Source organism: Ipomoea nil, unplaced genomic scaffold (genome assembly GCF_001879475.1).
Source record: "Ipomoea nil cultivar Tokyo-kokei standard unplaced genomic scaffold, Asagao_1.1 scaffold1043, whole genome shotgun sequence".
Classification (NCBI taxonomy): Eukaryota; Viridiplantae; Streptophyta; class Magnoliopsida; order Solanales; family Convolvulaceae; genus Ipomoea; species Ipomoea nil.
The window spans coordinates 512,015-526,127 of record NW_017617471.1 but is presented as its reverse complement, the minus strand read 5'-3'; the positions used below and the strand labels follow the sequence as shown (position 1 = coordinate 526,127).

The following is a 14,113-nucleotide window of genomic DNA, read 5'->3' as shown; positions in this document are numbered from 1 at the left end:
CCTCCAAACCGTTCCCCTAAAAAACTAAAGAGGAATTGGTTACAACTTCCTTTGACCGCACCCGATCTCGCGATCGGGCCTACGGGTTGGCCGACCGAGGCCCCCCTCAGCCGAGGCCTATGCCAAACCCGGCCTGGGGTTCGGCCGTAGCCCAGGCCGAGGCCCCAATTGGGCTTAGCCGGGGCCGAGGCTAGACGCCGCAACCCGGGTCAAACACGGGGCTTAACCTCAAAGTCCTAGGTCTACTCGAGTCCTTCTTGCTCCACTTTTTTGGACCAAATTGCTTTGGTTCTATTCCTAATATATCCATCAACATCATTACTCATTTGATGAACAATTACTTAAGAAATTAGCTAAGTGAGGCTTATGAGGCCGGCCTATAGTCCTACTGGTTTTTAAATTTCTTAAAACTATTATTTTTTCATTCCATTACATGCCATTATTGTATTGAACTCTTTAATATTTGATTAGTTGGTGGATTCATTTTATAACATCTCATTATATGATTAACTTATATTAAGGTTTACTTAGTCATATCTAACCAATGACCTATAAATATTTGCACTTAGATTTATGTGTCATTTTATTTTTAATCTTTTTTTAATATCCCTTTCGATCGTAATATTATTAAATGACGTTAAATACGAAGACATTTCAGTCTTTTTAATACAAATTAAAGTGGGTTAATACACTTTTTTTTTTAAATCCCTAATTCATAGCGCCTCCGCAGCAGAGCCTCCACAACCTAAGCCTATGCAGCATTGGAATGACATATATAAATTTAGGATAAAAAAATTAACGCTTAGAACTAAATAGACTAAAATATTCTCATATTTAATGACATTTAAATAATTTTGTTGACGAATGACAAAAAATTGTCATGTTACAATAATACTAGGACCAACATAGAATGTTTTTTAAAAAAAAAATGACTAAAATGATATGTCACCTATAAATATAAGATAAAAAATAGAATTAACTCTAAAAGAAAAAAAAAAAAAAAAAAAACATAACTGAAAAATAGTACATATGGACAGACAATGAGAAATGAAGTTAATACATTACAAAAAGGAGCAAAACTGGGTTGCTGGATGATTTGTTAATAAAGAATTCACACATACCAAGATAATAGGGGGCGTCAAGTGATTGTTTGTTGTCTCTTTCCTTGAAACACATCATCTAGGAGGTCAAGTTTAAGAAAATCATATTAATACATGTACCATTAAATTAATGTATTAATGTTTTATCCTACCTAAATCATATATGATATATCTATCTTATTTTATCTCTATATGTTTATAATTGAGATATATATGAAGTTACTCCGATCTACATGTATACTGTCCATTTTTCTTCAATTCCCTTAGAATGTTCGTTGGATACCATGAATCCATGATGTGACTTTGTAGTATTTTACACTAGACAAATAAATTCTTTTTGTTTCTAAGTGAACTTGTCAAAATAGCATGATAAATAAGACAAAAGAAGATTCTTGCCTACTTGGTCCTTAGCTTTGACGTCTATTGGAGTGAAAATTAATGCCTTGATCGAGAAATCTTGTATGTTAAACTGGATGACACTTATACATGTACCATTTTATCCACACCACGAGTAAATAACTAAATTTATTCATAAACAAAGCATATATAAACAAATTTAAACTAACATTATATTAATAAAAATGTTGTATAAATCAGTTTAGTTGACGTGAATGGTCGTGCATTCTTATCCTTTAAGATTAAGAGATGTTGGGAGTTCGAACCCGCTCTCGTATGGAAAAATCAATTTGGTCGGCCTGGTGCTAATATAAGAACAAGGTTTCCTTCTCACGACGACTCGTGGTCTGACAAAAACAAGAACGTAACGAGTTTCCTTCTCACGATAACTCGGGGTCCGACAAAAAAACAAAAATAAGTGTTGTATAAAATATATATAAATTTAACACTTGCCATACTACAACTATATAAATTTTATTCCCTGATACTAAATTTATTAAAATTGAATTGTAAAAAAAAAAAAAAAAAAAAACAAACAAACATTGAGGTTAGGGATGTCCTCCACCAGAATAATAATCGCAAACGCCGTCCAGTTCAAGACGTCACTGAACGGCGGCACGTAGCCATGTTTTATAAGCACGGGGACGCAACCCATTTACAGCGCTTCCACCATTCTTGGACTGGCAACCTCGTACCCACTGGGACATAAGCAGTACTTGCTTTTCCTCATCATTCCCTGGTACGACACGTTCTTCGGAAGATAGCTATGGACTTTAATGTCTTCGTCTATGTTCTCCCAATGCTGCAATAGAATTGGTCGGACCGGGCCGTAAAGCCCTCCGGCGTAGAACACCAGGACCGGACGCTCTGTCGCCGGCGGCCCGCCGATCAAGCCAAGCCTTTATTAATTTTTCTATATTTTCAAAGATTTTTTTTAAGTAAAAATAAATCATGTGCTAAAAATCTAGTTGCGATTCATGAGATGAGGATAATTTAGGTGTAATCTATTTTGATTTTTGAATTTTTTTTAAAAAGATAATTTAAAGATAATACGGAGTACATTTTTACTTAGTAAAAGGAGATATTATTTAAATAATATTTAAATATTTTGGCTATCATTATGTTAATTAACAATCTACCTACTTCAATTCTTTCTTATAAATAGAGGAATCCTAAAACAAAAATTTCATTCCAAACCTTTCTTATTCCAATTCTTCTTTCTAAAATGACATCTTTTCTCACTTTGCTTCATTGCCCTTGCTCTCACTATATTTTTTTGTTATTTACCTTTTCACAATACTTTACAAGTTATATATGATAATCGTGCTTTAAAAATTAATAATCAAAGAAAACTCATCATTTCTAATTCTATTCACTATCCTTGTAGCACGGTTCAAGTATTTCTCAATTTTGTTATATACTCTATTACTTTTTTTTTTTTAAAAGGCAAAAGAGGATGGTCTCAACACCATCGAAACTTATGTTTTTTGGAATGCTCATGAGCCTAATTATCGTGAGGTTTGAACGTAACTAAAATTGTTAATAAATCTTTTTATTAATTTGAAAATATGTGTATATATATTTTTAACTTTTACTTAACATTGTAGTATGACTTTTTGGGAAATAAAAATTTGATATAATTTCTCAAGGCAATAAAAAATGAAGGGCTTTACAGTATGCTGAGAATAGGTCCATATGTCTGTGCAGAATGGAATTTTGGGTAAATGTCAAGCTTGATATTTGCTTCATAAAGATTATAAATTTTTCGAGCATTTAAAGTATTGGTAATTTTTCACCTTATTATTAATTACTATTAAATTTCAGAGGATTTCCTGTGTGGTTATACAACATGCCAAACACCACTTTTAGAACCAACAATGCAGTATTCACGGTATTATTATTATTATTATTATTATTATTATTATTATTATTGTTGTTGTTGTTGTTGTTGTTGTTGTTGTTGTTGTTGTTGTTGTTGTTATTGTTATTGTTATTGCATTTCATGATTTTTAAAATCATTTCCCTACCCAGAAGGAGATGGGGATCTTCACTAAGAAAATTGTAGACATGGTAAAATGAGAGAAACTTTTTGCCAGTCAAGGGGGAAATATTATCCTTGCCCAGTAGGTAATGTTGCCATTTTTCTGATTTTTAAATTTTAATTTTTATTTAATAATTGTCACCTCGAATGTAAATATTTATTATTACAATTTTTTTTAAAAAAAATAGATTGAAAATGAGTATGAGTATATTATATCGCACTACGGAGAAGAAGGAAAGAAATATATAAATTGGTGTGCGAATTTTGCTCTTTCTCTGAGTATTGGAGTGCCTTGGATCATATATCAAGAGGATGATGCTCCAAAAATTATGATAATTTTTTATTTTTTAAAATTATTTTTATATTTTTTTAGTAATTATATTTAATTTAACTAATTTTCATGAATTGGTTCAAAATGCAGATTAATACCTGCAAAGGATTTTATTGTGATCAATTCTGGCCTAAGAACAATAACACTAAATTCTGGACTGAAAACTGGAGTGGCTGGTTAGTATAGACTTTAAATTTATTTAGTTTATTTATGTAATTAATTAAGAATTTAATTGCATTAATATTTTTGATTCTTTTGCATTAAGGTTTAAGAATTGGGGTGATAGAGAACTTCACAGACCTGCTGAAGATCTTGCATTTGCTGTTGCTCATTTTTTCTAATATGGTGAATCTCTACAAAACTACTATATGGTACGTACCATATTATGCTTTATTGCTCTATTCTTATTTTTCTGATTTAACCTTTTTTTTTTTTAATCTTTAGTATCATGGTGGAACAAACTTTGGAAGGACATTGGGTGGACCGTACATTGCTACAACATATGACTACAATGCTCCTCAAGATGAATATGGTAAAGTTTTAATTACTAGACTTTAATCTGATGATCTTATTCTGATCTATTGATACTAATGCAATTGCGGAAATGATTTAGGCAATGTGAACCAACCAAAGTGGGGGCATCTCAAGGAAATCCATAACCTCTTATATTATTTGGAGGATGTACTTTTGTATGGCAATGCAAACAATACTAACTATGGAAGGATAATGTCTGTAAGTGTTATAATTCATTATATTCGTTAGTTTTTCAATTTAATTTGTTCAAATTTCATGAATCTAATGAAATCATTTTATATTTTTCAGTCAACAGTGTACGAGCACAAGGGAAAAAAAAGTGTGTTTCTTAGGAAATGCAAATGACGAAGATGACATATCCATCACCTTTGAAGGCAAGAATTACACCACTTCTGCATGGTCTGTTACTCAAAAGGCTTGCTGTTGAAGCTACTTGTTAGCTAGTTAGTTAGTTCTGCTATGGCTAGTGTGTTGGCTTAGATTAGATTAATTGATTACATTATTTTATGTTTAGATTTTAGATTAGATTAGATTGGTCGTCTTTATATTTTTTAATTCAAATAAATGAGAAGTATTAGTTAATTAAATTCAATATTTTCTCCACTACAATACCGCTACTTAGTTTATTATTCAAATGAGGTCATATATATGACATCCCAATTACTATGATAACTATATATGACATCAAGATAAACCATGTTTAGTAAAATAGTTAACTTATCAATCAGTTTTGGTTTGTTTGATTAATATTAGCTGTTTGACTTGGTTAAACAATCAATATACGTGACTAATTAGTTTTTTGTTTCAGCATATTGCTTCAAAACATAAATTCAAAAAATTGTTCAAAACAGTTTTTTGATAAAGTCATTTTGTACGACGTAATCAGCTAACAGTTAATTTACCAAATATTTTTTTTACAATTAGCTAATATTATCAACTAGTCAAATTCACTAACCAATCAACTAACAATTATTTACCAAATACACTCATAAACTTTTCCGTATGGTATAAAAAAATTATTTAACATTGAAGGTAATCCAAAATTTAGCTTTACTCATGAGAAAGTATTGCCAAAATGCACCCCATGAGCTTACAATTCATCCCTTAGCTTGAGACTTTGAAATATGTCGTTTGTAGGGGTATAAGTTAGAAAAGTACGTCATATAATTTAGAACTAAATTTTGATGAAAATATACTCTTCAACTTCATGAAGAACATATCCTCTTTCCTGCATTCCAGTATTAGTATGTCCACTGCGCTATAGATGGTCTTTGAACTGTAATCTGTCTCTTTAGTACCAGATAATCAGCATATATTTCTTTAAAACGATCATACCTTTGCCGAATTAATTCTAAGCTCACATACAGGCCCACACGCACAAGAAATCCAATTTATACCTTTCATCATCTTTGGACTTTTTTCTCATACATATTTTTAACGATTTCCCTCACTCTGCCGCCTCCAGTCATGGCCTATAAGTCAGACGACGAAGCTAAGCCCCCGGCCCCGAGGCATTCCTATTATTATTTGCATTATGTCAAGATAATATTTCATCACTTATTATTATAAGTTTATTTACTTAGAATATGAGAGTGGGGAGATTGTTGAAGGGGGAATTTTTGGACACTTGAACGCCCCAGCCCCCAGGCATGGAGCATGGATGCACTTGTCAAATGAACCGTTCTATTTTGCCCTTTGTTATGCGTTTATTAATCCTCCTTGATTAACTATACATCTTATCTTTCATTTTTAAATTTTTATTTGATAGCCCTCTTTCATTTTATATCATCTCGAATAATATTATCTACAGAGTATAATTTAAGTATAAGACATTGTTATCTCTCACAAAAATGGATTTTTTAAAAAGTGAAAAATAATAATTTTTAACTCTGAAAAGGAACAAAATAAGAAAAATTATTTATTAATTTCATACTTAATATTTTATAAGCCTTTATAACTTTTGATGTATTTTAAATGATTTAAAATAAATAAATAAATCAAGTGCTAAAAGTCTTATTCAAATTTGACATAAGGATAATTTAGGCTTTTGAATTTTTTTAAAAGATAATTTAAAGATAATACGTTTTTACTTAGTAAAAGTAGCTATTATTTAGATAACGTTAGTTATCTACATACTTCAATTCCTTCTTATAAATAGGGGAATACTAAAACAACAAATTCATTCCAATCTTTTCTTATTCTTATTCTTCTTTGGTAAAATGGCATCTTTACTCACTAGTTTCATGGCACTTGCTCTCACTATATTTTCTTACAATTTACCTTTTTATGATGCTTTACAAGTTACCTATGATAATCGCGCCTTAAAAATTAATGGTCAGAGAAAACTCATCATTTCTGGTTCCATTCACTATCCTCGTAGCACAGCTCAAGTATTTCTCAATTTTGTTATATACTCTATTAAAATAATTTTTTTAAATATTTTTTTGTATTGTTAATATCTTAAATTTGTTTATTTATATAGATGTGGCCCTCTTTGATAAAAAAGGGAAAAGATGGTGGCCTCAACACTATAGAAACTTATGTTTTTTGGAATGCTCATGAACCTAATTACCGAGAGGTTGGAATTGGAATCTTTTCATATTTTTTTTATTAATTAATTTGGAAATATGTGTTTACATATAATTTATTTTTAATTTTTGCTTAATATTACAGTATGATTTTTCGGGAAATAAAGATTTGATACAGTTTCTCAAGGCAGTGCAAAATGAAGGGCTTTATACTATGTTAAGAATAGGTCCATACGTTTGTGCAGAATGGAATTTTGGGTAAACGTTAATCTTGATATTTACTTCATAAACATTATAAATCTTTAGGAGGTTTTAAAGTCTTGTAATGTTTTACCTTATTATTATTATTATTAAATTTCAGAGGATTTCCTGTGTGGTTATACAACATGCCAAACACAACTTTCAGAACCAACAATGCAGTATTTATGGTATTATTATTATTATTATTATTATTATTATTATTATTATTATTATTATTATTGCATTTCAAATTTTTAAAAATTGATTTTTTTGCTCAGAGGGAGATGGGAATCTTCACAAAGAAAATTGTAGACATGGTAAAAGGAGAGAAACTTTTTGCTAGTCAAGGAGGAAATATTATCCTTGCCCAGGTAATGTTGCCATTTTCTGATTATTTTTTTTTTTGAATTTTTAATCTTTTTTAAAAATTTTCACCTCAAACTTAAATATTTATTATTATATTTTTTTTTTAAAAAAATAGATTGAAAATGAGTATGGGAATATTATATCGCACTACGGAGAAGAAGGAAAGAAGTATATAAATTGGTGTGCGGATTTTGCTCTTTCTTTGAATATTGGAGTGCCTTGGATCATGTGTCAAGAGGATGATGCTCCCAAAACTATGGTAAATTTTTATTTTTTTTTTTATTTTTTTTTGGTAATATAATTATATATATTTAGTTTAATTCCTTGGTCAAAAATGCAGATTAATACTTGCAATGGATTTTATTGTGATCAATTTTGGCCTAAGAACAATAACCCTAAATTTTGGACTGAAAATTGGAGTGGCTGGTTAGTATGCTTTAATTTTATTTTGTTTATTTATGTAATTAATTGAAAATTTAATTACATTTATAATTTTGATTCATTAATATGTAAGGTTTAAGAACTGGGGAGATAGAGACCCACACAGACCTGCAGAAGATCTTGCATTTGCTGTTGCTCGTTTTTTTCAATATGGCGGATCTCTACAAAACTACTATATGGTATGGTATAATATGTATTGTTAGGCATAAAAATTTGTCTTATTCTTACTTTTCCACTTCCCAAGATTAACCAACTTTTTCATATTTAGTACCATGGTGGAACAAATTTTGGAAGAACATCGGGTGGACCATACATTGCTACAACATATGACTACAATGCTCCCCTGGATGAATATGGTAAAGTTTTAATTAGCAAACTTTAATCTGATCTTATTCTGATCTATTGATACTAATGCAATTGTGGAAATGATTTAGGCAATGTGAACCAACCAAAGTGGGGGCATCTCAAGGAACTCCATAACCTTTTATATTCATTAGAGGATGTACTTTTGTATGGCAATGCAACCAACACAGATTATGGAAGGATGATGTCTGTAAGTGCTATAATTCCTTATAATTGATAATTCTTCCAATTTTTTTTTTCAATTTTTAATGAATCTAATGACTTCATTCTATATTATATTTTTCAGTCGACAGTGTATGAGTACAAGGATAAAAGGGTATGTTTCTTAGGAAATGCAAACGACAAAGATGACATATCCATCACCTTTGAAGGCAAAAATTATACTACTACTGCATGGTCTGTCACAATTCTCCCCGATTGCAAAACAGAAGTTTATAATACAGCTCGGGTGAGTAGCTTATTATAAAGACATCAATTAATCTACTACAATATTCATGAATGTAACTAATAATTTTAATATATTTTATTGACATTTTTTTGTTGTAGGTTAATGCTCAAACAACTGTGATGGTGAAGAAGTTGAGTGAAGGGGCATTGAAATGGTCATATAGACCTGAAACTATAATGCATCTCAAGTATGGACACAAGGATCAAAGCTCAGTATTGATAGATGCTCTTGATGCCAAACAACTGTTCGATCAAAAAGTTGTAACAAATGATACTACCGATTATTTGTGGTACATGACAAGGTAATGTATATTAGGCAAATAATCATAGTAATTTGGTATAGGATTGATCACTAATGGATTATTATTTGTTTTAATTTGTTCAGTTTCAAGATAAATGAAAGTAATCCAATTTTGGGTCAAGAGCTTACTCTTGAAGTTAATACAAAAAGCCATGTTCTCCATGTCTTTTTTAACAACAAGCACATAGGTTCTGAGTGGGCTCAAGATGATGGAAAGTTTAAATTTTCATTTGAGAGGAATGTGAAACTCCGAAAAGATATCAATACGATTTCTTTACTTAGTGAGACCGTCGGACTACCCGTAAGAGTTTAATATTTTCATTCCAACCATCAATTTTTTATTTTTTTATTTTTTTTCCCTAATATAATTCTTCATTGTGTTTTCTTTGTTGGTAGAATTATGGACAATATTTTGAAAAGGTAGGACAAGGAGTTATTGGACCAGTTAAGTTAGCTGAACCAAATGGTGAAGGGATGGATTTATCAAAGAACACATGGACATATATGGTCGGATTACATGGAATTTCTAAAGGACTTTTTAAGCTTGATGACCACAATAAGTTAACATGGCACGAATCTAACTTCCAAACAGACAGAATGTTTATTTGGTACAAGGTAACTCAATCCATACCGTTAATTACATTACTCGATCTCCCCATTATTCTTAACACAAGCTTTGTATAGATGTAACTTTTATGCTCATTTTGGATCTTGCAGACATTCTTTAAGACCCCAGCAGGTGAAGACTCTGTGGTGTTGGATTTGACAGGAATGGGGAAGGGAATTGCATGGGTGAATGGACATAACATTGGTAGATACTGGCCATCCTTCCTTGCCAAATCCGATGGGTGCCTTCAATGTGACTATCGTGGAAACTATGGTGGATCAAAATGTGTAACCGGTTGTGGAAAGCCTTCACAAAGATGGTACCATGTTCCACGTTCCTTCCTACGTAAGACAGGAAACAACCAATTGGTTTTGTTCGAAGAGATGGGCGGTCGTCCTCAAGAAGTTAGGGTGCAAACCGTGACAGTTGGAACCATATCTGCCAATGTACATGAAGGAAACACATTGGAATTGTCTTGCCAAGGAGGAGGCAAAAAAATCTCAAAGATCAACTTTGCTAGCTTTGGTGAACCAAAAGGCAGTTGTGGATCCTTTGAAACAAGCCATTGTGATGCCACCAACACCATAGCAGTGATTCAATCGGCTTGTGTGGGGAAGGAGAAGTGCACTCTCCATGTCTCCGATGCCCTTTTCCCAACCACAACCTGCAAATCCAAAATCAGAAGGCTAGCAGTTGAAGCTACTTGTTAGTGTGTTGGCTTAGATTAGATTTTGTTACCTCGTTTTATGTTTAGATTTTAGATTAGATTAGACTAGATTCTGTCTTTAATTCAATAATAATATATGAAAATTATTATTAGTTAATTAACATTCTCTACTTCAACTCAGCTATTCTTGTGCTACTTCCAAATGAGGTCATATAGCATCCCAAGAGCTTTAAATATTCCAAACAAGGCCATACAACATCCCCTTTCACTCTGAAGTTAATCCAGAATTGTGCTCACAAAATTTCTCGCCTACTCCATTGTATAGCCAAAACTCTTTAATATAGTGCACTCTATGAGCTTAAAGTTCATCCCTTTTTGTCTATGTCCTTTTTTGGGTAGAAAAAGTCATAATTTAGAACAAACTTTTGATGAAAATATATGTTGTCCTGTATTAATATATGTTGTTGTCCTAGTCAAGATGCAGAGGTTGTCTGAAGTACTAAAAACTGTGCACACGATACTGTGTTGGAATTATGATTATAGTGAACAAATAGCAAAGCTTAATTCTTTTTTTCTTTTACAAAATCATATGTACCTGATCTGTCTCACCAGCGATCGTTGCAAGAGCATTTACCGTTCAAGAAACAGTGAAAACCTGAAGTATCTCTAACATGTATCTCTCTCTTTGTGACAATGGAAGCAGACTTGAAGAATGTATGACAGTCACCACATAGAAGAATGTTCTTCATAACGCGAACGGGTTTCCCATGTTTGGTCATTAGAAGGCCGTATGTGAGTGCCAATTTTGCGCTGTGATGGAACAAGAAATCCTTCTTCTGATACTCTTCAACTTCATGAAGAACATAGCTTGTATCGGGCACATATCCCGCTTTCATGCATTCCAGGATTAGTATGTCCAGTGCGCTGTAGATGTCTTTAGACTGCAAATGCGATGTGTCTCTGGCAAAAAACGAGTGGAATTTATGCTGACAGATGACCCAACTTTGGCCCGGGATTTTCTGGAACCCCTTCTCCTTCATCTCTGCCCTCACAAGCTCCGAGCACTGCCATCTTCCGGATGCTGAATAAAGATTTGATTTTAGTATGAATGTTGATGGATCCTGTGGCTCCATGGATAGTATTTTCTTGATGACCCTCTTCCCGATGGAGGAATTCAAATGCATTATGCAACTATCAAGCAAAGCCCGCCAAACAGAAGACTTTGGCTCGAAAGGCATTGTATTGATTGTTTCCTCTGCTTCCTCGAGCAGACCCCAGTAACCTAATACGCTTACCAAGCAGGCATAGTGATCTGAGGCGGGCAAAACACCATATGCAGACTGCATTGAGAAAAAGAAGCTTTGGCAGCGATTAACTACATTTTTTGTAGTGTGTCTATATGCTGAAAGTATATGGAGACAGGTAAAGGAGTCTGGCACTATTCCTAGTCTTTCCATCCTTGACCATGTATCCAAAGCTTCATCTCCCCGCCTATGAAGGACATAACCAGCTAACAAACTATTCCATGAACATAAATCACGGGATGACATAAGCTCGAAGGCCTTAACTGCATTGTCCAATTCACCACACTTGGCATACATGCTAATTACAGCATTCCCAACGACCACGTCAGACAGAAAACCATGTTTCAAGGCAAGGCAATGGAGATTTTCCCCTAACTTAAGTAACCCTAAAGTCCCACAAACGCCAAGAACAGTAGCTGTTGCAACTTCATCCACGACTACTAGTCCTTCTAACTGCGTTTCAAAAAATAGAGAAATTGCGTTTTCTGGCTGCCCGTTCTGAGCATATCCACGTAGCATAGATGTCAATGCAACCAATCTACCGTGGCCCAGTGGCATTCTGTGGAATATCTTTTCAGCATCCTCCATTCTCCCACACCGAGTGCACATGTCAAGCAATGCAGCCTCGATACAATCATTTGGCTCACAGCCAGACTTGAGAATAAACCCGTGAATCTGTTTACTCGACTTTCTTTCCATCAACAACCCACATGCATTCGCAATACTAGTCAAGGTAAAATCAGAAAACTCTATGCTTTCCTTGATCATTCTATAAAAAAAGGCCATTGCTTTCAAGCCTTCACCATTTTGACAAAATCCGGCTAAAACAGCATTATATAAAACTGCATTCTTCTCGGGCAAGTGATCGAAAAGTTCCTTAGCCAAATCAACAAGACCAGATTCCATATACGCTGTGATCATTTCATTCCAGGTAAAGGCATCCCGCACCAGCATCCTCTCAAACAAAGCCATCACGCTCTTTATGCTTCCACACCTCGTATAGAATTTAATAAGCGCATTGTTCACACTCAAATTGCTTTCGTACCCGATTCTAAGAGCATGGGCATGAAGTTCTTGACCTCTCCTCATAAAACACTCAGAGCATGCATTCAAAAGAGTGGAGAGTGTAATATAGTCAATTCTTAAACAATCATTTCTCTGCATATCATTAAACAATTCAAAAGCTCTAGTAAACATGGACTCCTTAACCATACCAGAAATCATAGTATTCCACGAAGCAATGTCACGTTTAGGCAAATTGTCAAACAATTCAATAACAAAATCTAAACTGCCACATTTACTATACAGTCCCATAAGGGCATTGACAACATAAGTGGAATCCAAATACCCCAATTTGATCATCAAAGCGTGAACTTGAAACCCCAATTCTAAATTCTGTGAACGAATGCAAGCAGTCAACAAAGCGACAAAGCTATACTCATTGGGTTCAATACCTGAGTCTCTCATCTCAAAGAAGAGCTCCACGGCTTCAATTTCACGGTTGATTTTCGCAAAACCCGATATGATGGCCGTGTATGATTTTATATCCGGGGAGGAAAGAGAATCAAACACGGCGAGAGCATAATCTACAAGACCCAGTTTCAGATATGCGGAAATAAGAGCATTGGACAACCGGGTGTCCTCTTCAAGCTTGAGAACCATGGCGTGGACGACTCTAGTAAGCCCAACGTCGCCAGAGCGGACGGAGAGCTTAAGAAAATCGGCATAATCGACGGCGCGCTGCTCAGGGTGTGTTGAGATAGAAGAGTTAATGAGTGGGTCGGAGCTGAGGAGGGGCTCTTGGATTGAGAGTGAGGCGTTTGAAAGGAAAAATGCGGGCTTGAATTTGTGGTTGGGTTTTATTACAGAAAGAGATGAGATTGGGTTGCTGGCAGAGAGAAATGCGGAGGCGGAAGCGGCGGAGAGTGTCGCGGCGGGACGGAGAATAACGGCGGCCATGGAATTGTGACCGCTTATTGGTTTGGGAGAAGAAGCATGTTGCTCGTTCAACTATGGTTCTTACAGGGTTTATCTTCTGATTCTGAAAAACAGAAAAAACAGAAAATGACAATTCAAATAGGGTTTATTAATAATTTCAGTAAATTATTTATTTGGTCCTTCAATTTTAGGCTTAATATCAATTACGTCATTATTTTTTTTAGTGTTAATTATATTTTGTCTCTTTTTTTATTTGTGTGTAATTACAATTTTTTTCTAATAAACGACCAACACCCACGCATCAAAACTTGTAGAATAAATTCATGGTTTTAGCAGATATCTGGATTTAGTCTGTTTCTAGAATTTGTGTACGTTTTATATTCGTGACGAGTAGGACCTCAAAAGATGACAAAACATTTTCTCATGAATTTTAAAATAACACGTTCCTTGGGCCAAAATAAGTTTGTCAAATTAAAATATATTTAAACAAATGATTTGAGTTGCACTTG

At 33.7% G+C, this 14,113-nt stretch overlaps 2 protein-coding genes across 2 annotated transcripts; one reads left to right on the top strand and one right to left on the bottom strand.

The window, feature by feature from the left end:
• Positions 1-6,608: 6,608 nt before the first annotated feature.
• On the top strand, positions 6,609-11,021 carry LOC109182323 (beta-galactosidase 15-like). Its single transcript, XM_019332467.1, has 16 exons — positions 6,609-6,792; positions 6,885-6,980; positions 7,076-7,188; positions 7,292-7,358; positions 7,449-7,541; positions 7,652-7,795; positions 7,877-7,962; positions 8,051-8,156; positions 8,246-8,333; positions 8,412-8,530; positions 8,627-8,788; positions 8,887-9,089; positions 9,173-9,389; positions 9,485-9,703; positions 9,806-10,385; positions 10,958-11,021. Exons 1-16 carry the CDS (start codon positions 6,622-6,624, stop codon positions 11,011-11,013), a joined length of 2,520 nt encoding a protein of 839 aa, XP_019188012.1. The 5' UTR covers positions 6,609-6,621; the 3' UTR covers positions 11,014-11,021.
• Positions 10,192-13,723, bottom strand: LOC109182322 (pentatricopeptide repeat-containing protein At5g03800). The gene is made up of 2 exons (XM_019332465.1): positions 10,958-13,723; positions 10,192-10,359 (listed from the first exon to the last, which is right to left on the bottom strand). The coding sequence occupies exon 1, from the start codon at positions 13,623-13,625 to the stop codon at positions 10,968-10,970; it is 2,658 nt and encodes an 885-aa protein (XP_019188010.1). The 5' UTR covers positions 13,626-13,723; the 3' UTR covers positions 10,192-10,359; positions 10,958-10,967.
• Between the last annotated feature and the right edge of the window lie 390 nt (positions 13,724-14,113).

Coding starts and splice junctions, on each gene's coding strand:
- LOC109182323 (XM_019332467.1), top strand. CDS start 6,622: ATGGCATCTTTACTCACTAGTTTCATGGCACTTGCTCTCACTATATTT. Junction 8,789..8,886: donor AAGTTTATAATACAGCTCGG/GTGAGTAGCTTA, acceptor TTTTTGTTGTAG/GTTAATGCTCAAACAACTGT. Junction 9,090..9,172: donor TATTTGTGGTACATGACAAG/GTAATGTATATT, acceptor TAATTTGTTCAG/TTTCAAGATAAATGAAAGTA.
- LOC109182322 (XM_019332465.1), bottom strand. CDS start 13,625: ATGGCCGCCGTTATTCTCCGTCCCGCCGCGACACTCTCCGCCGCTTCC.